Consider the following 26,664-nt stretch of genomic DNA (forward strand, 5'->3'; position numbering starts at 1 on the left):
GTCATTAAGGCTTTCATGGAAGTGGTAAAAAGACTCCAACCTCCAATCTAACCCACCGTCAGGCTGGGATCTCAATGTTGTACTTGCTAAGCTCATGGGGCCTCCATTAGAACCTATGCACAAGTCAAGTCTTGAACACCTGACTTGCCAAGCTAACTTCTTAGTGGCTATTACTTCCATAAGAAGAGTTAGTGAATTGCAAGCATTGTCATTGCAGGATCCTTTCTTTATCATCCATAAGGACAAATTGGTTTTACGTACTCGTCCGAGGGTTCCAAATTCCACGTAAGCCAATCCATTGAGCTACTGGCCTTCTTCCGGAATCCAAGTAGCTCAGCTGAGGTAAAACTCCACACATTAGATGTAGAGAGGGTGGTTCTTTACTACGTAAACAAGACCAGACCGCTAAGGAAAACAGACCCGCTGTTTGTCTCCGTAGCACCAGGCAGAGAAGGAGATTGTATTTCCCAGAATGCCATCTCCAGATGTATAGTCCGATGCATACAACTGTGCTATTCATTATCGAACAAAACACTGCCTTTCATACCAAGAGCTCACTCCACTAGAAGCACAGGAGCTATTTTGGCCTTTTTCACAAATGTCCCCTTAGACAGCATTTGCAAAGCAGCTACATGGAGCTCAGTACATACCTTCACTCAGCACTACTGCATTGACACCCATTCCAAAGCAGAAACACATCTGTTTGCTGCCGCTCCTTCTCACAACCCACCACCTTCTCCTAACACTGCTTGCTAATCTATGCATAGCATGTGATCTAAGCAGATTCCACAACTCTCCGAAGGGATACATTACTCGCTGTAATCACCCCCCCTTCCTCACCTGAGAGAAGGTGCATAGATGTTTTTTGAGCTTTTCTGATATTTATCTGCTTGGATACACCTGTACTCACGATACACTTCATGCTACCTCATGTCAGAAACAAAACAATATGAGGGGCCTCGACGCGTGAAGGACCATGGGTACAGTTGACGTCACACTAGGGATAGTATTGCTGGCACGCCCTGTCGACATCCCTTTTTGAGTTTCGAAAACAATAACTGTAATACTCTGCAGCTTCCACTAGATGCCGGCCTATGCATAGTATGTGAATCTAAGCAGATACAAGCATCAAATACGATTACGGTGAGTAATGTATCCCATACATATAGTGCAGCAACCGCCGCACTATATTTGAGATGAGTGGTGAGTACCATAGGAAATCAAAAAAATTAATTGCTGCTAACTTTTACCTCGTATGATGCATTTCGCTGAACTTTTGCAGACAATTTTCCTCTGCAACTCGTCCAGAACAGGACTGCAAGACTTCTCCTTGGCCTCAAGCCCAGGGATTGTATCTCTCCAGGACTGAAATCTCTGCACTGGCTCCCAGTGGCTCCGAGGATTAAGTTCAAAACCCTCTGCATTGTCCATGAGGCCTTCTGGGGCTTGGGGCCTCAACTCTCTTCCTAAAGATCTTCTGTCTCGAACTCTTCGCTCATCCGCCTCCAACTCCCTCTTGGTCAGTGGCTTCTCCAAGCAACGGGTTGGTGGTAGATCTTTCTCCAGCTGGGGCCTCCCTCTGGAACAGCCTCCCTGCCTCCCTGAAACATGAGGAAAATCATCTCCGGTTTCGGAAGCACTTCAAAAACTTTCTTTGCTTCTGCTTTTTCTCCTCCTCTCCCCTGCTGACTTCCTGGCTGAAACGGAAACTGCACTGGTTACCTGGCCACCCTGTGATCCTGGGCTCAGGTCCCCTCCCCTGCCAGTCGCTCACCTGCACTTCCTTCCTGGCAACCCCCGCACTTGGTGACTATTTTCTGTATCCCTACAGCCCCACTACCAGCACTCGACACTTGATGTCTGCACTTGCCACCTGCTGGCCATACTTTTACTTGTTATTTATTCTGTTATCCCATGTACTGCACTGTCCCCTCCCTGACCACCCCGCACTTTCCCCCTTGCCCCTTCCAATGCACTTGTGTGATCTGAATGACACCTGGCCTAGTAGGATCGTTGTCTGTCTTCCCTGTTTCCCCTCCCTTGCCTCGTCACCCCTTGAAACACTTGTGTATGGGCACATTATAAATACCATATCGTATCATAAAAATTAATTACAAAATAAGGTTTTTAAGAAAACAAAAAAAAACACTTTCAGCCTCGTCCCCATTAATTTTCCCATAGACCAAAAAGGTACATTTTTGCAGGACCGCACAGCAAGTACTGCTGGATGGAATTAGACCAGATGCGAAACAACTTGGGCACGAAGAGTTGAATCACAATCCTTTTGGAGTCTGGGGTTATGGTGTCTGGTATTTTTGTTTGTGTTGAACAGTGAAGGGGGTGTCCCCTTCTCCCAACAAAAATAGCATAATCTCCCATGGTGCATTGCAGCAGATGGGCTTTTTGGAAATCAAAAAGCTGCCATCTTCATTTATTTTTTAATTTTTATGGATGCTAGAGATAACTGCGGTTACACCTGTGGCTACCCGCATAAAAATGTGCATTTCTGAACATTGCTCGTGCATCCGAAACAATGTTCCGGACAAACCTCTAGTTGAGCACTTTGGACTCCTGAAACATAAAGATGTGGACCTCGGATGGTTCATCATCCAGAAACGTGAGCCTACAATTAGAGGGGGTGACCCTAATCGAGCTCTTATACAACTTGAGCAGAGGTGGGTGCACAGATTAGACACGGTAAAGACAGGGTTAAATATTTCTGTCGAATGGAAATCCTTTTTGTAGGATGTACCTTTTAGCTTACCTCCTAAAATACACTTATTGCAGATAACCCACTTTTTGTGTCTGTTATGTAGAATAAAGGACACGACTATCCACGAGTTTGGGAATGACTACTACTCAAATAAGGTTTTATGTATTGATGATCTATGATACCAACCAGATCATGACTGTGCACTGGGGGAGTCAGGATTACCTTGTAAGTTGCTGTTCTATTTAAAGCAAGTGGTGGATTATGACATTATGTATTACAAGTGGCATTATGACAGTACGTATTGAAAGCAAATGAACACATTTATCTCGCTTTCCTATTTTATTTTATCTTTCGGGATATGTTGTTACACATTTCACTTATCGCCTTTGGCGCAGAAGGTGATACCACCACCTCATTGTTTTGATTCAGTCCTAACCTTTTTATACTCTTCCAGCAGGGAACCACACAACACTGTGTTAGGTCTAGGTATTTTTTCCCTTTTTTTGATCGTACCGAGGGCCACTCTCCCACTCATGTAAACAATGTTCGGGTTGCCATGGCAACGCCCATGAATACAACGCCTTTTTTAATTAAACCCGGCAGCATGCACTGCCCTATGACTCAGACTAATATGTGCCTCTTTAGCACGTTTGGTTTTGAGATTTTGGCACTTTCGGCGCAGTTAACCAGTCCCGATTCAAGATGGCGCCCGTTAAACGACCATTGGCACTTAGCAACGGCGTCCCCTGCCGCAAGCGTGTCCTCCAGACCCGCACAGACACTGCAGAGAGCACATCTCTGAGAGCTCTCCCGTCGGCAATACCGCGTAAACCTTGATCGCGCACCAGCCGGCTGCCCATTGCTCCCCACTGTGGAGCACGGACACAGGTAATTAACAGAACGCTCATGTCGTAAATAGCTCAGCACTTGTGCCAACCTTTGTGTCAGTTAAGAACCGTGACTTCACGTTTTTTACCATTTGGTTTAGAATCCGCGCCCGGGACTCCATTAGATGGTTTTGTTTCCGAGGCCAAGCAGTTGCGTGTGTGAGAAATCCCCCCCTCTGAACTGAGTAAGCATGTCAACATGGCCCTTTGATTTATTTTCTCTGAGTACACACCTCACTACATAGATTTCATATTTAAAATGAACACATATATATCCTTGCTTTTAGTACTATATGTGAATAGGTAGATGCCATAGCGCGCTGACTCTGGGACGCACAACCACCATCAATAGGTAAGATCCATCCAGCAAGCATTTGGACCTTATTTTCCACTCTATTATTGAGCCGCACAATACCAGATGCATTCAATGGGTATTGCCCATTCTTTTACCAGGTTATCAACGCCATCTTCACCTGTGGTGAGACGTCTGTCCCCATAGGTAAGCCATGTCTTTTCTACTTCGAAGTTAGACATTAGTGATTTCTGTCACGCCTAAACCCAGTAAGTTTTGAGCCTCCCCTTATCAAATGTCTCCATTCCTGTTACAGCTTTCCCTGAACATCCTGGCCACACAGTTTTCCCTTCGTCCTGATGAAGGCCCTAGGAAGAAATGGCTCACTTTGCCCCGTTATAGGGCTGAAACACCTGGTGTAGACGCTTTTGTACCAAAAACAAACACTATCAATGTCAATTGTTTGTGTTCTCTAGAAAGTTGTACGATTGATTTGTTTTAGTTTATTTGTTCACTTTGTGTTTGACGCCTGTCGTATACTTGCAGTAGCGACAGTAGTAATTGCATTAATGTTTGTCTAACTATATTTCGAAGGGATTGTGTCCTCCGTCGTATTCCTCATCTTAGATATATCCTTCCAGCTCTGCTGGCCTCGGAAAATGTTTTCTCCAGAGGGCGCTGCGCGTCGACGTCCCTCGAGTCGATGTCCTTCGACAGCCGCCGTATCGACGCTCGACGTCATCCTGCCTATAAAGGCCGCGCGCAGCGTCCGTTGCTCAGTTCCGTTTTTCCGCGCTACTCGGTGCCTCGGAATACCGTTGCTCAGTTCTTAGTCAGATAATCCTATTTACCTCGAGTTATTCGATCCATACTCGATGGCTTCCTCGTCGGAACCGACAACTCCTCGATCCGGCTTCAAAAAATGTTGAGATTGTGGGGAAAAGATGTCGTTGACCGATCCTCACAGAAATTGTCTGTGGTGCTTGGGAGCCGAACACCATTGTTCGGAGTGCGAGGACTGTATGTCCATGACAGCTAAGGCCCTGAAGGAGCGTAGGGGGAAGCTGGAGAAAGGTAAGACTTTTAAAGCTTCTTCTTCGTCGACGAAGTCGAGACATTCGTCTCCTCGTCACCATTCGCGCTCCAGGTCTCGGAGTGGGTCCCATCACTCCTCGAGATCGAAGCACTCGAAGAGGAGACGTCGAAGATCCCCATCTCCGTCTTCCTCTTCCTCTTCCTCTGTTTCGCCAAAAAGAATCCCTTGCCCCACGAAACATAGTTCCCGGGCTGAATGGGAGGAATTCAGAAAAAATATGATGAGCGTCTTCGAGAAAGCGGCCACGACCCCCTCGAAGACTGCCGAGAGCGATGCTCTGGTCAAAAGACCCGAAGGTCAAAAACGCCGCGAGTCGCAGTACCCGGCGAAAGAAACCTCTCGAGCGCGTCTCGAACCCTCGAGTAGGACTATGACCTCCAAACCTTCCTCGAAGGTTCCGTCGACGCCGTCGACGAAGGTTCCGTCGACGTCGATGTCTTCGACGCCGTTGTCGAAGGGACCTTCGACACACGGGTCTGTCGACTCGACGCCGGCCTCGACACCGGCGTCGACGCCGAGAAAAGTCACGGTGACCACACATCCAGTGACGATCCCCAGGCCCTCGACGTCGATGGCGTCGATATTGTCGAGTAGAATTCCAATTCTGTCGAGGTCCTCGAGGCCTCCACCTCTGTTTTCGACGCCACGCTCGAAGCCTTCGACGTGGGCGTCGACGACATCGACGTTTTCGAGGCCAATAATGACAAGTTCGGCACCCTCTGCCTTGGAAATGGGATTTACTCCCTTTATGAGTTCAGAACAATTGAGAACTATATCCTCAATTTTAGAAGAGGGTGATTTGTCTGAACAAGACACATTTGAGTTACAGGGACCTGTAACCCCAGTTAGAGAGGAATTTTCCTCTGAAGAGCGCAGATTAAAGGATCTTCATGATTCTTTACATGAGGCAAGTGGGTTAGACACTTCCCCTGAGGTGGATTTTGCTAAGCCAGACCCGGGGGAGCATGCTGAAACCCCCTACAGAGCCTTAATGGCCAGGATTACAGAGTTCATGGGGTGGTCTACACCTTCACAATCTTTCCAGCAAGATGACCTCACGGATATTCTTGACAAAGGCCCACAAGAGGATCCAGTGGTGCTCTTTCATAAAGCTCTTCAGAGAAAGATCATGACAAACTGGGAGACCCCAGATGTAATACCAGCAGTAAATAAAAAACTGTCTGCAAAGTACAGGGTATCTTCCACAGACCCAGAGTTCTTGTCTAAACATCCATCCCCAGAAAGTCTGGTGGTACAAGCAGCATCCTCTACCGATGTCAAGACGGCTTATCCTACAGTCCCACAGGACAGGGACGATAAAAAATATGATGCTATGGCAAAGAAAGTCTTTTCAGCATGTAGCATGGCGTTAAAGTCTGTTAATGCTACTTGCACCCTTGCTAGGTTCAGCCATACACTTTGGGAGTGTGCTTCTACAGCGGCTGACTGCATCCCGGAGGGAGAAGAAAGGGATGCGTTCCTGAATATTATACAGGACGGTAAAGACGCTATGTGCGAATCCCTCCAGACGGGCATTGATTCGGCTGACAGTATCAGCAGAGCAATGGCGGCAAGTACATCAACCAGGAGGTTCGCTTGGTTGAGAAAGTCGGGTTTTGCCCCAGATTTGCAAGCCAGGCTCTTGAACATGGCATTTGATGGCTCTTCTTTGTTCGGGAAAAAGGCGGATGACAGTTTAGAGAAACTGCAAACTTCAAAAGCAGCAGCAAAATCCCTAGGAGCTGCAATCCGTCACTCCTTTTCGTCCCACAGGAACCTCTGCGAGGGGCAAGTCCTTTCGCTTCTACTCCGCATTCGGAAGAGGTAGAGGACGACCGGCTCAAAGGGGTCAAAGAAGAACTACCCGAGGTGGACGGGGTAGATATTCTAAAGCCGCAGCAACAGCAGGTGCCTCTTTACCATCGGCATCTGCATCAGCCGCCCCAAAACCACTCTGAGGACTCCCCTCACAGGACACCTGTAGGAGGCAGGTTGACTCAACATCTGACGGTATGGCAGGCTATCACGTCAGATGCTTGGGCATTGGAAACAGTCGCCCAAGGTTACTGCCTGCCTTTCCTACGTATACCTCAGAGTCATCCACCGGGGATCAGCTCTCAGAAGGCTCCAGATCCGCTCCTCTTGCAGGAAATTTTGGACCTGCTAGAGAAAGGTGCCATAGAACCGGTACCTGTAGCGGAGAGGAACAAGGGCTGGTACTCCCCTTACTTTCTCATTCCGAAGAAAGACGGAGGACTGAGACCCATCTTGGACTTGCGAGAATTGAACAAATTCCTCAGGAAAGACAAATTCAAGATGGTCACTCTTTCTCAGATCCTCCAGGCCCTTCAGTTTCAGGACTGGTTGGTATCTCTGGACCTTCAGGACACTTATTTCCATGTGCCTATCCATCTCAAACACAGGAAATACCTGAGGTTCGCAATTGGCAACTCTCACTATCAATTTCGAGTACTGCCATTTGGGCTGACCTCCGCCCCGAGGGTCTTCACCAAGTTAATGTCGGTAGTGGCTGCAAGTCTAAGGAGGGAAGGGATTCACGTCTACCCCTACCTGGACGATTGGCTGATCAGGCTGTTTCTCCGGAGCAAGCTCAGATCCAGCTAAATCACGTGTGCTACTCCCTTCACAAACTGGGCTTCTCCCTCAATTTAAAGAAGTTTCAAATGATACCATCGCAGAGACTCCAGTTCATAGGAGCGATCCTGGATACTTCCCTGGGAAAAGCCTCGCCACCAGAGGTGAGGGCTCAAGATATTCTACAGATGGTTACCAAGTTCCAACATGCCCAACGTCTCCCAGCCTTCGACTTTTTGAGGTTGCTAGGCCTCATGGCATCCTGCATTTTCCTTGTGCCAGAGGCTCGCCTGAGAATGAGATCCCTCCAGTGGGCACTGAGGACTCAGTGGTCACAATTCTCAGGGAAAATGACAGATCTTCTTCAGGTTCCCGGCAGGGTGGCTCGAGACCTTCAGTGGTGGGCCTGTCAGGAGAACATTCTGAAAGGAGAACAGTTTTGGCAACCCTGGCCGGAGATAACAGTAGTCACGGATGCCTCACTCACGGGGTGGGGAGCCCACGCCAACGACTTGACCATCAGCGGTCGTTGGTCTCCATCGGAGTCCAGACTACACATCAACCTGTTAGAGCTGAGAGCCATCAGACTTGCGTTGAAGGCTTTCCTGCCAGCTGTACAAGGGAAGAACGTCCTGATAATGACGGACAACACGGTGGCCATGCATTACCTCAACAAAAGAGGAGGCGTAGGATCACTACCCCTGTGCAGAGAGGCGATGCAGCTCTGGTTTTGGGCAATCCAAGAAGGAATCTCTCTATCGGCAGTTCACCTAGCCGGAGAGAAGAACTTGACAGCGGACGCTCTGAGCAGGCAGAACACAGTCTCCCACGAGTGGGAGCTAGCTCAGGAAGTCCTTCAAGAGATCTTCGCCCTTTGGGGAACCCCTCAGGTAGATCTGTTCGCCACCAGCCTAAACAGGAAATGCGACCTGTTCTGCTCAAGGGAATTTCCTCCGAGAGGAGCTCTGGGAGACGCGTTCATAGTGGACTGGGAGTTTCCGCTTCTGTACGCGTTCCCACCGGTCCCTGTCATTCCTCAAATGATCAGGAGGTTGAGAAGATTCCGGCGAACCATGATCCTAATTGCCCCGGATTGGGCCAGGAGAACGTGGTACCCGGACCTTCTAGACTTGTCCATCTGCCCTCCAATTCGACTTCCGCTCAGAGAGAACCTACTCACAGAAGGGAGGTCAGGTTCTCCATCCAGACATCAAAACCCTCAACCTTCACGCTTGGCTTCTGAACGGCTGAGGTACAAGGATTGGGACCTCCCTTATGATGTTATGGAGGTGTTGCTTTCGGCAAGGAGGCCAGCAACAAAGTCTTTATACTGCTGCCGTTGGAACAGATTTTGCAGCTGGTGTAGAGAACAGAATATCGACCCATTTTCATGTGGTACACCAATGGTTTTGTCCTTCCTACTATATTTGGCAAATTCAGGCCTTCAAGTTGGCACCATTAAGGGCTATCTCGCAGCGCTATCTATCTTTAAGCGTACTGCGGAGGAACCATCCTATTTCAAATTACCCTTGGTAATACAGTTTCTAAAGGGGTTAACCAATGTTTATCCCCCAAGACCATTCCAAGTTCCCCTATGGGATTTAAACTTAGTACTAACTTTCCTGATGGGTACACCTTTCGAACCTCTCCATTCTTGTTCGTTAAGATTCCTTACCCTTAAGACTGTTTTATTAATAGCACTTACATCTGCTAGAAGGGTGAGCGAATTACAAGCTCTTTCTTGTAAACCCCCTCATACAATCTTTCACAAAGACAAAGTTGTCCTGCAAGTGAAGCCTAATTTCCTCCCAAAGGTAGTTTCTGAATTCCATATCTCTCAGAAGATTACCCTACCATCTTTCTATCCTCCTCCTCACCCGGGGAAAGAGGAAGAGAGGTTACACAGACTAGACCCTAGGAGGGTTTTAAGTTTTTACATTAGTAGACTAGCCAGGATAAGACAGGCAGACCAGCTGTTTGTAGGTTACGCAGGTCACAAGCTGGGGTTACCAATAACTAAGCAGACCATTTCCAGATGGATCATTCTAGCCATTCTGGAATGTTATAAACTGGCAGGGAAAGAGCCCCCTCAAAACCTTAGGGCTCATTCGACCAGAGGTATTGCAGCTTCATCGGCCCTCAAAAGAGGCGTGCCGGTTAAAGACATATGTGCGGCCGCTACATGGTCGTCTGTCCATACCTTTACACATTTTTACAATCTGGATTCCTCCTCTAGTCAAGAGACTAGGTTTGGAAAGGCTGTACTGCATTCTATTCATCAATAGAAGACAGCGTGAAGTCAGTACTCCCTCCTCCGAATATAGAATACTGCTACGGGAGCCTATCTAAGATGAGGAATACGTCGGAGGACACAATCCCTTCGAAGAACAAGTTACTTCTTACCTTGTAACGTTCTTTCGACGGGATTTTCCTCCGACGTATTCCTCATCGACCCTCCCATCCATCCCCGCAGTTCTACTTCCCTTGTTGTTGCAGCTTACGCTCCTTCAGGGTGATTAGTCTAGTCCAGACAGTAATAATGTGGGCTTCAAAACGGAACTGAGCAACGGACGCTGCGCGCGGCCTTTATAGGCAGGATGACGTCGAGCGTCGATACGGCGGCTGTCGAAGGACATCGACTCGAGGGACGTCGACGCGCAGCGCCCTCTGGAGAAAAAATTTTCCGAGGCCAGCAGAGCTGGAAGGATATATCTAAGATGAGGAATACGTCGGAGGAACATCCCGTCGAAAGAACGTTACAAGGTAAGAAGTAACTTGTTCTTCTCCAGCATGGGGTCTGGCATGGATTCACATGCTCATGAATATTCCCCGTCGTCAGGCTGGGAATCCTCGCTAAAGAAAAAACCAGTATCAGTTTCGTTTCTGATCTGTCTTTCGTAGTAGCAACCAATCACTGGTCTCTGCGTCATACTGACCACAGCCAATGACTGCCCTCTACCTAAGCACCGCCTCTGGCAGCCATCTTCAGATTTTTACCGCACGTTCATGTGTTGGGATCCTCGTGCTATTGCTCTCGAGCGTTAGTGCTATTTTTTCACGTTTTTTGCTCAAAAACTTCGTTTTTTCGGTCAAAAGAGCCTCCAGCTCCACCGACTCTCTATCCGATCAACGGGGACCCGTGTCGGATTCGTCTGCGCCCCTCAAGGGTGAAGATTTCGTCGAGCTACGCTTTGGAGGACTCCAGAAGCTTCTCAGGCCCGGACATGGCCCAGGAGAAGGGAAGCGCGACGCCCGGAAAGCTGTTCAGGGTCTGCCCTGGATGCCAGCTGCAGAACGTCTTTAAGGAGGACGAGCACTCCTTTTGTCTCTACTGCTTACATGAGGACAAGACGCACATGGAGAAGGACTGTGCGTTTTGCGGCAATATGTCGGAGCGGACCATGAAGGACCGCCATCAACGTCTCGCCAACTGGCTGGAAGGGAAGAGCCCGTCAGGCGAGAAGAAGAGGAAGAAATCCGAGCGGTCTTCTAAGACCTTTGAGGACGCCCGGGCGACGGGGGTCCAACACAAGGCCAAGCACCGCGAGTCCGCTGGCACCGGGAGCGCCGAACGGTCGGACTCTACGGGCGCCAGGCAGGGCGCACCCTCCCCGGCACCATCAACCACGAGTGAACGCTCTGGGTCGGGTAAGAGGAAGGGCGAGCACCCGGCAAAGCTCCTGGAGAGGCCCCGGTCGAGCTCGAAGGCCCCATCGGAGGGGGAGCGAGGCAGTGTCCCCCCCCTCAAGGATAAGGCGGTGAGCGCACCTAAGGTGGTGAAGGCCTTAATCCATCCGGCCAAGCCCTCTATCGATACTGTCGCGGCGACCCTGGCTCAGCCTGTGGAGGCTACACCAGTGGTGGCGACCTCGGGGCTCAGAGTCTCCCTGCCACCTCGGAGGGAGTCCTCTTTTGTGCCCATCGATAGGACCCCCGTGAAATCCCCGGCGGGGAAGAAGAAGGGGGGGCAGGGCGTCGTCGTAGATTCGGCTTCAACCTCGGAGGAAGAGCTGATCGAGGTCTTAAGCCACGGCCTTGGCGTGGAAGAAGACCGGCCCGTCGGGATGGATCCCGACGCAGGTGACGACGACATCGTCGAGGGTGCCGACGGGGCCCCTGATCGCCCGTCGGATTCCCCTCTGCCAGCGCCGCAGGACAACTCGGCGGCCATTTTGTTGGCTATACAGTCCTTATGCTCAGAGATAAGGACGAGACTACCGTTGCCGACGGAGGAACCTCTCCCGTCGGGGGAGCCTAAACCGGGACCTTCTGGCGTTCCCCCGCCCAAGAAAAGGAGGATTCACCCTCCACCTCCTTTTCAGCCGTCGCGCACCGTCCAGCCCTCCTCCCCGTCCACCCGAGGGGATGATACGGGGACTGACACGGCAGCGACGGGTATGGACGACGAGGTATACGACGAGGATCTACCGTCGTCACCTCACACCAGGGCTTCTCCGCCCGACGAGATTGGTTCGTTCCACTCCATGATCGCCAGGGCATCCGAGCTTTTCCAACTCTGCCCTGAGGAGAAGAAAAAGGAAGGATTCCTTTATCAACGGCGCGAGGCCAAGAGGAAGACGGTCCTCGCGGTGCCTGTACTGGACGACATTTGGGATGAGGGCCTCGCCCTCCTCAAGAACCCGTCCACTACGCCAGCTAGAAGAGACCGGTATGAGAAGAAGTACCGGGTCCCGGACACGGCCCCCCTGTGCCTCCGGGCGCAGCCTACCCCGGACTCTGTCGTCTCCGCGGCGGCCAGGAAGAAAGCGGGGGGGGGGGTGCGGCCTCCACATCGACTTCCCCACCGGACGGCGAGGGAAAGAAATTGGACACTATGGGACGTCATCTCGTCTGCAGCGACGACGATTAAAGCGGCCAACGCCTTGGCTATCGTGGCCCGCTACGACAGGGAGCTATGGTACAAACTGGCTCCCCTGCTGGACTTCCTACCGGACGACAAGAGGGCGGATGCCCTGGAGATCCTACAGGAAGGTGAGGTGGCGTCGGACCACGCCATCACTATTGCGACTGACATCGCCGACACTGGGTTTCGCCAGTTGGGCAACGGCGTGTGCCTTAGGCGGCGTGGATGGCTCAAGGCTACGGACTTCCGTCAAGACGTACAGACCAGAGTCCTGGACATGCCGTTCGATGGGAACAACCTGTTTGGGAAAACAGTGGACGATTCCCTTCAGGCCATTAAAGCGGACACTGAGACGGCCCGGGCCCTTGGGGTTCTGCAGCAACGACGGACGCCCTTTCGGAGCAGCGGAGGCAAGGGCGCCTCCAAAGGTTCCGGCGGCGGTTTCTCCACCTACCGTCAAGCGGCCCGCTCGTCGTCTCAGGAGGCCTACAGAGGACCAGGCAAGTCCGGCGGACCCCGCCGTCGTCGCCAAGGAGGTCAAGGCGGCAAAGCCTCGTCGAAACAGGATTGAACCGACCGTGGGGTCGGGCCCCCACCGATGCACCCCGGTGGGAGGCCGGCTGGCGAGCTTCGTCAGCGTGTGGGAGTCCATCTCCACCGACCGTTGGGTGCTGGACGCCTTAGCCCGGGGCCACGCGCTCGAGTTTCAAAGAAGGTGCCCGCGCGTCCCCCCCGTGGCCAGGAAAGAGCTTCACGTCCCTCAGCTTCTCCTGGAGGTAAGGGCGATGCTCAGGAAGGGCGCCATCAAACTCGTCCCAAAGAGGCTTCGGGGCTCCGGAGTTTACTCGAGATACTTCCTCGTGAAGAAGAAGACGGGAGTATGGCGCCCCATCCTAGACCTGCGACGTCTGAACAAATTCATCAAGGCGCAGAAGTTCCGGATGGTCACCCTCCAGCACGTCCTGGGTCAGCTGGAGGAAGGAGACTTCCTGTCGTCGTTGGATTTGGAGGATGCCTACTTCCATATTCCCATCCTAAAGGGGCACCGAAAATTCCTCAGGTTTGTGGTCCAAGGGCGTCACTACCAGTTCAAAGCCCTCCCCTTCGGACTACGGTCGGCACCCAGGGTATTCACCAAGTGCCTTGCACCGGTGGCGGCGCAGCTGCGCCGCGAGGGGATCTACGTCTACCCCTACCTGGACGACTGGCTCATCCGAGCCAAGACGAGGGAGCTCGCCGTGGAGCACACGGCAAGGACCGTCCAACTTCTCACGGACCTGGGATTCTCCGTGAACTACGCCAAGTCCCACCTGGTACCCACGCAAAACGCACTGTTTCTGGGAGCGAAGCTCGACACAGTGTCCCTTCTGGCCTCCCCGTCGGAGGAAAGGACCAGGTCCATCCTGGGCAAGGTACAGCGGATGTTGGCTTCCGACGCGGCCAAGGTGAGGTCCATCAAGTCCCTCCTCGGAATGATGTCTTCTTGCATCTACCTCATTCCCATGTGCAGGCTCCGGATGCGCCCGTTGCAGGAGTTCCTGGACGCGCGCTGGATCCAAACGAGGGGAGGCTTCGAGGAGAGGATCACACTCGACGAGAGTTTCCGCCGAGCGGTCCGGGGGTGGGGCACCCGCGCGCATCTGACGGCGGGCATGGACTTCCAGACCCCAGACCACCAGGAGACAGTGACCACGGATGCCTCCCTGGAAGGGTGGGGAGCGCACACCGAAAATCTGCACGCGAGAGGCCTTTGGCTCCCGCCGGAGAAGTCCCTCCATATCAACGTCCTGGAGCTCCGTGCAGTGTTCTGGGCCCTCAGGTCCTTCCTTCCGTCCCTCAAGGGCAAGGTGGTGAGGATCTTCACCGACAACACCACCACCATGTTTTACATCAGGAAACAGGGCGGAACCAGGTCCCCAGCACTGTCCAAGGAGGCGCAGGACCTGTGGCATTGGGCGTCACCCAAAGGATGTTTCTGGTGCCGTTTCATCTGGCAGGGATAAAAAACACCATCGCCGACTCACTCAGCAGGGAGCTGCGCTCGTGCCACGAGTGGGAACTACGGCAGGATCTAGTGGATCGCCTCTTCCGACGGTGGGGCACACCCCAGATCGACCTGTTCGCGACGGCGACGAACTCCAAGTGCCGGAGGTTCGCCAGCAGGTTTCCCCAGGCGAGGAGCATGGGCGATGCTTTCTCGTTCCCCTGGGAGGGCCTGTTCCTCTACGCGTTCCCTCCTTTGCCACTGCTAATCCGGCTCGTCAACCAGCTCAAGAGGTCACGGTGCAGGATGATCCTCATCGCACCTGCGTGGCCGAGGCAGATATGGTTCCCGGACCTTCTGGACTTGTCAACGTCCCCGCCAATCAAGCTGCCGGTGGACGCGGATCTACTCTCCAGGGAAGGAGGCGCCATCCTCCACCACGATCTGAAATCGCTGAACTTGCAGGCCTGGCTCCTGCAGCGCTAGAGTTTGGAGGATACGACATACCGGCCGACTGCAGAGAGGTTCTTGCAAAGGCCAGGGCGTCCTCGACTCTTAAATGCTACGGACACAAATGGAAGAGGTTCTCTGTCTGGTGCCACGCACAGAAGATTAACCCTCTACGGATTACAGCTCCCCAGGTACTGCCGTACCTGCTGACGCTGGCCAAAGCTGGACTGGCACACGCGTCCATCAAGATTCATCTTGCTGCGATCTCCCGATACACCAGAACCACGGGGCGGACATCCTTGTGGTCTCATCGTCTGGTGAAAGAGTTCATGAAGGGACTGTTCAGATCGTTCCCGCCGGTGAAGGCTCCGGCCCCGGCGTGGGAGCTCAACGTGGTGCTGACCAAGCTCATGGGGCCTCCGTTCGAGCCTCTGCACTCGGCCCCGTTGAAGTTTCTGTCGTGGAAAACAGCGTTTCTTGTGGCCATCACCTCCGCACGACGGGTGGGAGAGATCCAGGCCCTTTCCTGCAAGGCCCCGTACTTGACTTTTCACGACACGAGGGTAGTGCTCAGGACGCACCCCTCCTTCATGCCCAAGGTACCGTCGGACTTCCATCTCAACGAACCCTTGGTGTTGCCTGTGTTCTTCCCGTCGCCTTCGTCGCCGGCTGAGAGGACTTTGCACTCGCTGGATGTGGCTAGAGCGCTGAAGTTCTACGTGGACCGCACAAAGTGTTTTCGGAAGACGTCACAACTCTTTGTGAACTTTGGACCTGTCAATCAGGGGAAGGCTCTCTCGAAGGCTTCCATTTCCAGATGGCTCTCCGGCTGTATCATGTACTGTCACCGGTTGGCAAACCGACCGCTGCCTGGCCGTCCGAGAGCCCATTCCACCAGAGCGATCACAGATACCACGGCGTTCCTTTCTGGTGTGCCCCTGCTGGACATATGTAGGGCTGCTACGTGAAGGTCGACGCACACCTTCACGAAATTCTACTGCGTCGATCGGGATTCCAGGGAGGAGTCCAGGGTCGGCCAAGCAGTGCTGCGCAACCTGTTCGCCTGAGGTGAGCCTGGTGAGGAGGTAAGATGCTTAATGTTGAGTTTGATGTGATGCTTAATGTTGAGCCTTTGCCACCTCCCGTGGTTGTGCATGTGTGTACTGCTATGTATTCTTTATTCATGAGCATGTGAATCCATGCCAGACCCCATGCTGGAGAAGGAACAAGTTACTTACCTGTAACTGTTGTTCTCCAGCATGGGTCTGGCATGGATTCACATGCGAACCCTCCCGCCTACCCCTCTGCGGCTCTTCACTTGGTCATACTGCCACTTCACGTGCTACCAAATCTGAAGATGGCTGCCAGAGGCGGTGCTTAGGTAGAGGGCAGTCATTGGCTGTGGTCAGTATGACGCAGAGACCAGCGATTGGTTGCTACTACGAAAGACAGATCAGAAACGAAACTGATGCTGGTTTTTTCTTTACCGAGGATTCCCAGCCTGACGACGGGGAATATTCATGAGCATGTGAATCCATGCCAGACCCATGCTGGAGAACAACAGTTACAGGTAAGTAACTTGTTCCTACCCTGTGAATACAGTTTTCTGTTTTGCTCTGACCATGCAAATTGTGTTTGCTTATGTGTTTTGTCTTTGATGCGATGTTAAGTACGTAAAAATAGAAATTCAAAAATCTTTTCAAATATAAAACTTTTTGAAATTCTCTGAGTGTGATTCTATACACTTTGCTGTTTTGGGAATGAAAATCGAAGGGAGGAGGATACATAGTAAGATTGTTTTCCATAGTTTCAGCCACCACAAGACCATCAGGGGGCCTTCCGGGGATTTCCATGTTTGTGCCACCGTGATCTTAGCAGCTAAAAGTAGCTGAGTTAGGAGGGCAGCCGCTTTGCCAGATCTTGGGTAAATGCCCGGGTTCGGGGCTCCTAGCAGAATTGATTCTGGCTCCAGGGGCAATGTGATCTTCGTTATGTCCTCTATTGTCACTATGCATTGAGACCAGAAATTTGCGACCACTGGGCAAGACCAACACATATGTATAAAGGATCCCGGGAGGCCACATTGGCGCCAACAACGGGGATCTAAGGATCGTTTGATGTGGTGTAGTCAGAGCATCGGATAGTACCATCTTAAGAGTAGTTTATGAGCACATTCTCGATTAGTGATGCAGTAGGAGGAGGATCGGGTACGAGACCAGATATCTATCCACGCCTGGTCATCTATCGAATGACCCAGGTCCGTTTCCCAATGGGTCATTTAGGTTGCTCTGGCTACGAGAGAGTTTGTTTGCAACAGCTTGTATATCATCGAGATTCGTCCTTGGTATGGAGGGTCTGCGAGTGTCAGCTCTATGGGGTCCAAATCTCGAGTAGCTGCTTAGCAAATTGATGGATGGGAGCACCAAAGTCGTAGCTGCGCATATGAGAATCTGTCCGATTCCATTAAGCTAAAGGCGCTCTTACATTGTTCAAAGGTAAGTGGGCGATCTCCCTCGAAGAGCTGACCTAAGGAGCTAAGACCTCCCGCAATCCAGTTTTTAAAATTTGCGGGGTGGTCTCCTGGTGAAAACGTTGGGTTATGAAAAACTGGGGCTGATGGGCCCAAGTCTCTCGGAATGCCCCTATGTTTACGTATCCATTCCCAGGCTTTCAGGGTGTGCTTGGTGGAGGATAGAATGGCTGGCCATATTCTTCGTGAGGCGGGAGGCAGATGTAAGAGGAAACGGAGGGGGCGGGGTAAGCAGGATTGTTCCACCTCTGTCCATCTAGGTCGGTTCGAGCTAATCATCCAGGCTTGGGTGCGGGCTAATTGGGCCACTATCTGATATTTCTGGAGATCCGGGACTCCTAGGCCTCCTAGGTTCGGACTGGTCAGCATCGTTTTCAGTGGGATCCTCGATGTGTTTTATTTTTTTTTTTTTTTTTTTTTTTTTTTTTTTTTTTACCCTTCCAGATAAAATGTAGCACCTTCCTCTGGAGACGTTGAAGCGGTGGCCTGGGGATCATGACAGGAAGGGCTGAGCAAGCATAAAGAAGTCGTGGGAGGAGGTTCATTTTATACGCCGCTATGCGGCCCAGTAGCGAGATCCCCTGTGAGCGCCAGCGATCGAGGTCTTCTTATAGGGATTTAAATAATGGCTGGAAGTTCACCCGATAGGTGTCTCCTGGACGGGCTGTAATCTGGACTCCTAGGTAGGGTATCGCCTTTTCCGACAGTTGGATGGAGCAGAGGGTTCTGAAGGACTCTTCCGGATTCAGTCTCACCCCAAGGGCAGATGATTTCGTGAAGTTTATAGCGAATCCTGAGACTTTACCGAAGGAGTGAATTTCCGCCAGGGAAGACCTCAGCGATTGGGCTTTGTCTGTTATGGTTAGCATCACATCATCGGCGTATACCGCTATTTTATGTAGGGAAGGTCCTACCTGGAGGCCTTTAATTCTGGGGTTGAGGCGGATTTGTTGGGCCAAGGGTTCCATGACTAGGGCGAAGAGCAGGGGGGTATAGGGGACATCCCTGCCTGGTTCCATATGTCAGGGGGATCGATCGGGTTAGACAGGAGGCCATTGACTCGAAGCAAGGTTTTTGGGGATTGATAGTTCGCCAGGATGAATTTCTGAAATGCGGGGCAGAAATGAAAGGACTCTAGAGTGAGCCGGAAGAACGACCAGTCTACTTTATCAAAGGCCTTAGCCGCATCCAGAGCCAACACTGCCAATTTTCGTGATTCCCGTTGTGCAATTTCAACCAAGTTCAAGACTCTGCGTACGTTGTCTGGAGCAGATCTGTTCATTATAAAACCCGTCTGGTCTGGGTCGATAATGTCTGGGAGCACCTTCGCTAATCGGTTAGCCAGGACTTTTGAGTATATGTTTGCGTCTAGATTTAATAGGGAGATCGGTCAATATGCCGTGACATCTCTCGGGTCTTTTCCTGGTTTCAATGCGAGGACTGTGATCGACTCTTGCATCGATGGGGTAGTTCCAGAGATAGCGAAAGAATTAAAAAGAGTCGTCAGAGGTGCTACCAGCTGGGGCGGAAGATTTTGTAGAAGCGGGTCGAGAACCCGTCCGGGCCTGGGGCTCTTGATTTGAGGCTCTTGATGGCTGTGTCCACCTCTTCACTTGGGATCGGGACCTCTAGTTTGTCTCTGATCGCAGGGGGGGATCTGGGGGAAGGGCTGCATCTCGGATGTAAGATTGTTGGTCTCTAGGCGATTTTGGGGACGCCGTCATCGTGTCTCTGAGATGGGCTACTGCAATATGCTGTTTTTCTTCTTACGCAAATTGGACTCTACCTTGAGGATCGCGGAGGCCTAGTATTGCGTTCCTCTTCCTGACCTTCGCCAGCTTTTCCACCAGGAATTTGTTAGCCATGTTTCCTTTAGCATAGTAGCTTTGTTTAGTTCTAGCTAGGATCTGTGCTGTGCTTTCCGCATAGTGTGCTTCCAGCTTCTTTCGGGTTACCTGCAGGGTCCTGTGGTTTCTAGGCATCCAGTTATTTGCTTTACATATTGCTTCTGCTTTCTCTACTTCGTCTTGTAGGGCCTGGCGGATTTGCCGCTTCTTTTTATGATAAGCTGCCCCTTGCGAGATTAAGACCCTTCTCACCAGTGCCTTCATTGCGTCCCATGTAGTGGCCGAGGAGGTGTCCTCGTTTTTATTTTCCTTAAAGAAGTCTTTGATAGCTTTCACTATTACGTCCCTCAGTGACATGTCACCCAAGATTGGGTCGTAGAGCCACCACTTGCGTGTCGGGAGCGGATCCGGGTCATAAGCTCTCATCGTTGGGATGATTGGGGCATGATCAGATAGGATTCTAGGGCCAATGGTTACATCATCCGTGAAGGCCAACGTTTGGGCAGAAGCCAGCAGCAGGTCAATGCAGGAGTAGGTTCTGTGTACGTAGGGATAGAATGAGTATTCGCAGATCGCCGGATGAAGAACTCTCCACGTGTCCACAACATATAGGGTTCGGAAAAATTTGAGTAGGGCCGTAGCAATGCTATAGTCTTTGCGAGCTGGGGGGTGAGACTTATCTCTAATTGGGTCTGGGACCCCATTAAAGTCCCCTCCTATTATCGTCTGGCCTTCTATAAATGGCGGCAAGGCTTCTTCTAGGGCTGTGTAGAACTCTTCCTGCTTTTCATTAGGGGCATAGACCGAGACTAGCGAGTATAGTTGGCCGTATATCTGGCATTTGATCGCTACGAAGCGGCCTTCTGGACAGAGTAGGGTGTCTAGGATTTGTGGTCGAAGACCCTTGGCGAAGAGTATTGCTGCCCCCCCCCCCCCTTTCTTGGTGCCATTCGATGCCAGAAACTGTAACAGGAATTGTCTGTCGCGCAGTCTAGTGAAATCCGCTGGGATCAGGTGGGTTTCCTGGAGGAATACTACCGAAGCCATTTCGTTCTGCATACATCGAATCATGGATTTTCTCTTCTGTGGCGCAGTCAAGCCTCTGACATTAATCGTCAGGAATCTCACTTTCCGATGTGGTTGTGGGGTCTCCTGCTCTACTCCGGGTGGCCGGGGGTGACTTTTGAGGGGAGGAACAGTGAGGTCAGGCATCATCTGTGGACTTAATTCCGATGTCGTTCTCCAGCGGTCGTGTTTTTATATTCTCTCCAACGGGAGAGTGAACTTGTCATTTTGGGGGAGGCTGATTGTTCCTGTTTGGCGATTCCCATGGCCAACCGGGCCTTCTTTGTCCAAGTAGCCAACAGGGCTAGGACCATCAACCATAACTGGGTTTGTCTCCAAGGGTGGGACGATGGCATACGCCTTGGAGTGTGAGTATGGACCGTGTGGGTCCCGCGGCATCATTGACTTTCATAATCAGCGGGTAGGAGAACTCTGAGCTGAGGTTCCCATAGATCCGTCTTATTTTAGGCGTAGGTGTCTTTGACCAAGCCGGATAAGCCTGCTTCCGGGGAGTCTGATTTGGGTCGTCGGGAGAGGTCGGACTGTGAGAGGGCGAAGCTCCCGGAGAAGCTGGGTGGAGGATAGATTCAGCGTCTTCCAGGCGACTTATCGAGCGCTGAGTCCCTTGGTAGGTGAATTGGAGGGACGTGGGGAATAGCCATTGGTATTGTATCTTCTGGCTCTGCAGAAATAGGGTCAGGGGCTTGAGAGCTCTTCTTTTTTGTAGGGTCATCATGGAGAGATCCTGGTAGATCTGAAGCGGGGAGCTCATGAAGGACAGTTCGTCTTTGGTGCGGCTAATTGCTGCGAGTGCTTCTTTAGTAGTATAAAAATGGACCCTAGTTATCACGTCCGGTGGGGAATCTGTGTTTACCCCCTGCCTTGGACGCAGTCTATGGGTCCGATCGAGGATCAGTTGGGTCTGCTCAATTTGTGGGAGTAGGGTTTGAAAGAAGTTTCCTATGTATTCTGGGAGGTCTTTATCCTGTATGGACGAGGGCACCCCTCGGATGCACAGATTATTTCTTCGAGCCCTGTTTTCCAGGTCCTCCTGTTTAAATTCTAATACCTCACTTCTGTTCTGGAGAGCCTGAATCGCTTGTTGCATCTCTGTAATGGTCCTCGACTTCACTCAGTCTTTGCTCTGCCTCTGTGACCCGTTGGTCCGTTCGCTCTAGTTTCACGGTGAATTTGGCTATGCAAGATCTAAATTCTTCTTTGATATCTAGCATAAAGGCCTGAATATCCCTCTTCGTTGCCAACATTCCCTGTTCCTCTGAGGTCTTCTGTGGGGTGAGTTTCGGAGGGTCCGATTTCTTGGTCTTGTCTGTTGCTAACAGCATCGTGGAGATATCAGAATGTTTGGTTCCCTTTACGGATTTCGTCATTGCAACGGCCTCAGAGCTTTATCTTGGAGGTTTAGAAGGGGGCCTACAATGGGTCAGTCTGTAAGCTCCTGACTTGGCTGAAGATCTTATGACTCGTAAAGAGCGGAGCCTCGACGTTAGTCAGCAGGCACCCCTTTGGACAAGATCCTTCGTGGTATTTGCCTGGTCCCAGCGACACTGGGATTCTCAGGGACTGCTGGTGCAGCTTGCTTTCATGTGCGTGCAGCCTGGCGGGAAGGAAAGTGGTCCGGGGCACCCCAGGAAGTTGTTAGGCTGTGAGGTCCAACCTGAGCACTTTGCAATGGGTTTGCCCAGGTCCGCTATAACATGGGTGACAGGCTGGCCTGGATACGTCACCCAGCGAGGATCTCACTGAAGAAGGGGGCCCAGGCAGCAGCTATCCCCGGGGAGGCCCGAGCAGCGGGGAGTCACCCAATTTGGAGGCTTCGCTGGCACCGGGGCTTCAAGGCGGCGGTTAGCTGCAGGCACAATGATGTATGCTACCGCTAAAGGGTAAAAGTCTGGAGCCCCACCAGAATCACTTTATTGTTGGGCTCCGAGTCCGTCCAGGGAGCCCAGCGCAATGGCAGCCCCTCGGAGATTCGGAGTGGGGCCCACCGGCGTCGCGCTCACACCTCACCAGGAGCGGGAAGCCAGCTGCGGGCGCGGGCCGAGCAACGCCTTGGAGGTGCCTACCTGGGTCCAGGAGTAGCTATCGACTTCCCGTTCAGGCGCTGTGTAGATTTTCTTCCGTGCGTCGTGTTGGCGTTGACTCCCCGGGCCTCAGCTTCTCATCTCGCTTCTCGGCTGCCTCCCGCACAGCGCGAGACCATGGCGCCCCAACCCGGATCAGGTAAGCGGGTAGGGAGGGGGTCAGGTCTCTCCGGGCTGGTTCGCCGCCCGTCCCCACCACTTCTTAGGGTTCACTGCTATACTGCTTCGCGCTGGGCTCTCGAGGCGGGGGCCGTCGGGGCCAGGCCACCACCTCGACTGTACCAGAAGCTCTTGGGCTCCGCCTCTGGCGCGGGCCGTAACCCGCCTCGGAGAAGTTCACCGGGATCTCAGTGTTTCTCCGCCGCCTCCCTCCGGAGATGCGTCGGCCCCTCGCAGGGGGTCGCCAGGGAACCACCTCCCCGGACTTGTAGCTTTGCCTCCCTCTCACCGTAGGTCGATCGGCGGTGGGGGTTCGTTACCCTCCGGGGTTCCGTCACCGCACTCGTCTGTGCCCGGTGTGAGCGGGGATGGGCACCCGCTGTCCCGTCGATCCACCAGCTCCCCTCCTACTGCATGGGGATTGCTCATTTGGCTCTCCGATCATTCATTCCTCCATTAGGCTGCACCACAGCCACTCTGCCCGCCACCCACAGCATTGGATGGGGGTTGCTTCTCCCGGCGGCCATCTTGAAAGCGGAGCTACGGGCCAGGGGGGGAGAGCACTAGGCCGGGCTGTTTCGGGGGTTCCAAAGGAATTGGGAGCCCCACAAGACCATCCTGGGTGCCTCAGCCTCTCACGTTTTCATGGATGAAAAAATTATCGCTGGATGCCCGCCGACAGGTCAGCTTTTCGTCGGATGCTGCGGGACTCGCACGGAGGCCATTAGAGGAGCAGCCACATCGCTGGCGCTCCAGGCCACGCACCCCCCCACGTTGAAAGCGTTAAGGCCCAAAATACATCACTATGAACTTACCAAATAACGACTGACAGAAAGCTTTGATCCGCGCATGGCAGAAAGAGCTAAATAACGTGGTTTAAAAAAACGTACTAGGGCTGGCTGGCCCTTGGTGCTTTTGCAGCCAAACGTTAGAAGGATCTGAAACAGCAATAAGAGTAGAGAACACCACCTCAAATTCAGGCATATGCTGAAAACATTGAAATGTACTTTCAGTAGATAGAATTGTAGGAACTTACTTATTGTAACCTGACAGCACTTGATCTCTGTAGCCATATTGCATTTTGAACTTGGAATGTAACGTTACTGCTATGAAATGTTATGCATTACCCATTTCCCATTTTTTCATATCTCTGTAGGACTACCTCGCTCTTTGCTGCCTTTTTCTTTGAGTGCCTTGAAACAGCTAGATTTCTTATGTCGCTAAGCAAATCGCCAAATAAAGGAATTATCTTTGTAGGTTGCTTTCTTGAATATTTAATGTCGTTTACAACACGTGAACCTGCTAATATTCAGACTGACTGGGGAAATTGTTTTATATTCAAAGATGTTGTATATTAAATAATTTGAGAAATAATACTTTGAACTGTACGTTCAACATTTAAAACTACATCTTTGGTTCCAATTAGTTCTGCAGAGCATATTTCTTGTCTGATGAGATAATATTGCTATTAATAAGTTGTCCCTTCTTAGTAAACGTTTGTAACTCCCTGAAAAATGTACATTATTTTTTACTTCTTTCTCGTTTCTTCTCCCTTTTCCCAGTGATAGCTCGAGTGACAGTTCCAACTGCATTTCCCCTTCCAGTGTTGCCTCTGCCTTAACGCTAGAAGATTGCGAGCAGCCTGTTTGTGACTGTTCTCCGAAGGCATGCCACGAAGAAAAAATGTCTTGCCATCAGTGTGATTACCAAAGGCGAACAAGAGACCAGGCAAGTCCTCTTTTTATTTTTCAACACATTTAAAGTGTTTTAACAAAAAGCTACAGCATATTACTATACCGTTCGCAAGAGATGATGCAGTTTGGCGTGCAAACTGTATAATGAACAATGCATCTTCGTTTGTGATTTGATCACATACTCAGGTAGTTTTATAGCCCTCACCCTGTTCGTATCACATCCCTACGGAGATCCTGAGTTAACCTTTACTGCCATAAGTTGACTTTGTGGTTAAAGTTAGGACCGGGGCGTTGCTAGGGGAGGGGGGGCTGAGGGGGCAATAGCCCCGGGTCCTTTGGTTGTAGCCCTAGATAGAAGCTTGGTGGCTACAATCAAAAGGCTATAGCTAGGCCTGAATCCCGCCAGTCCGGACATTAGCATAGCCCTGTATCATTTTCAGAGCTAGCAACACCCAAAACAGAGGATAAAAATTAAGGCATCTAGCACTCTGTCTGAACAGTAATTAGATACATGTCATCATGTACTCCAAGAAGGAGAGCCAGATCCCTATATCAAATCCAGTTGATTTTAAGTGATAGTTAACCTAAATATGGAGGCATTTAGAAGTTTGCGTGAACAAACCGAGCAGTCCCTAAACCTTTTTCTATTTATAGTAATTAACACTGATTTGAAGAATTCAACCCTTCCTCTACATTCCTTCTAACAAAAGTCAAAAGTCCTTGTGTATATTGGCCCCTTTTAACTTATGTATTGCATGAACAATAGAAGATCTTTTTTTTTTTATTAACTAGAAATTCTTACTGAACACATGGATACTGGGGTGCAAGCGTACAGAATTACAACTGTTTTCTCTCCTTCAGTGGAAACAGACAAAAAACCAGAGTCAACCAATGAACTATAGATTAAAACATTGAAATTGGTGCAGAATGGTGGCATACCCAAATAATACAGAGGTACTTTTAAAAATGTATGTTGGAGTATTTAGAAAATTCTTGGGGGAGAGGGGGAGAAGTAATCGAAATTTGACATCTGTAACTAAGGAAAGAAGGATCAACCAGAGAAATGAACATGAACGATGCATTCTTTAAGAAAAACTGGGCAAAGGACAAAATTCAAGATGGGGGGAAAGGGGCAAAAGCATATGGATGTGCTAACAAGGTCAAAAATATAGATTGTTGTTCACGGCCCACATCTCATCCACAATCATCACTCAAGGGAGATTGAAAGTGTATGGGAAAAGGCACAACAACATAATTGGGTCTTTGGGATCATGCATCCCATAACAAAGTCAATGTGGATTCAATGAAGAAGTGTGACTCTCTTGCATTCTCAATCCATGTAGAGACAGGAGACAACAGACTTGTTTTACTTGCTGGGGCACATACTCGCCTTAAAATGATCTTTTGCTGGCACAGCATTAAATTCAAGGACACTTTTATTTGCTTCTCATTAGAACATGCCATAGTCCAGACTGACTCATTGACAGGCACACCCAACTCATTCTCCTAGCCTAGTCTATCAACCTATTCCGCAACAGGGTTAGTCTGTCTTCCCCAGCATCTTATATAGGTGGGAAGCAGAAGGTGTGAGTTGAGCAAAAAGTATACAACTTTGGTACGTCATATACCTCTGCATGTAGGACCCTGGACACCATGAAGACCACATCCGCTTTCTCCCTGTTCCTGGACCTTTCACAGCCCCATAAAAGTACTTAAGGCATAGAAAGTCAAGAGTAAGCAGGCTTCCCCCCCCAGGCATCACTATATTTTAAAATGCCTGTCCTAGCCCATAAGTGGCAGTTGATATTCTTGCATTGTGACTTTACAGCGGGGTTGCCCCACAGCGAGGCCTAGGTAGTTTTCTCTCCAGCAAGCACAGTACCTTTGTACTGATCAATCGCGCGGGCTATTCTATTACTGTTACATTTGTTTGTGGACAAAAATGCACTTACTTTGGCTGGAGTACCTGAGCGGTTTTCAAAGCTGACCCACCCATGGCCTGCCTTCTAAAATCGTGTAGGCAGCCGTAGGCCCCTAACGTAGATGGCGAGACTCCTAAGCTTTAACATTAGGCCATATCCCAAATGGGATATGGCCTAGACCCACAACTCAAGCCTGCATGTGATCACTTCAGCATTTATGCCCTAGTATGCTTGCTTAAGAGGTGAGACCAACCCTTAGACCCTCCAGGATATTGTGATATGACATTTAAAGTTTTAGCATTACATCAGCACATTTGCAGTACAAAGCAGCATTTTTGTGGCACATGTTTTATTGGCTGGTGCTATAAAACCAGGGTGCAAGAATTCCAGGTTGCCCGGAAGAGGCAGTTTGTGTGAGGCTACAAAAGAGACAGGCACCTTTTCTTGACAGAACAGGGTTGTTT

General features: G+C 50.9%; 1 protein-coding gene across 4 annotated transcripts in view; it reads left to right on the top strand.

The window, feature by feature from the left end:
* CCDC18 (coiled-coil domain containing 18) overlaps positions 1-26,664 on the top strand; it is a 2,185,916-nt gene that overhangs the window by 204,024 nt on the left and 1,955,228 nt on the right. For all 4 annotated transcript variants that reach the window (XM_069641832.1, XM_069641829.1, XM_069641831.1 and 1 more), the window contains exon 3: positions 24,147-24,312. In XM_069641832.1, the coding sequence (XP_069497933.1) occupies positions 24,147-24,312 (166 nt within the window). The remainder of the gene's footprint in view (positions 1-24,146; positions 24,313-26,664) is intronic.

This window comes from Ambystoma mexicanum, chromosome 1q (genome assembly GCF_040938575.1).
Source record: "Ambystoma mexicanum isolate Mex_15411 chromosome 1q, UKY_AmexF1_1, whole genome shotgun sequence".
NCBI lineage: Eukaryota > Metazoa > Chordata > Amphibia > Caudata > Ambystomatidae > Ambystoma > Ambystoma mexicanum.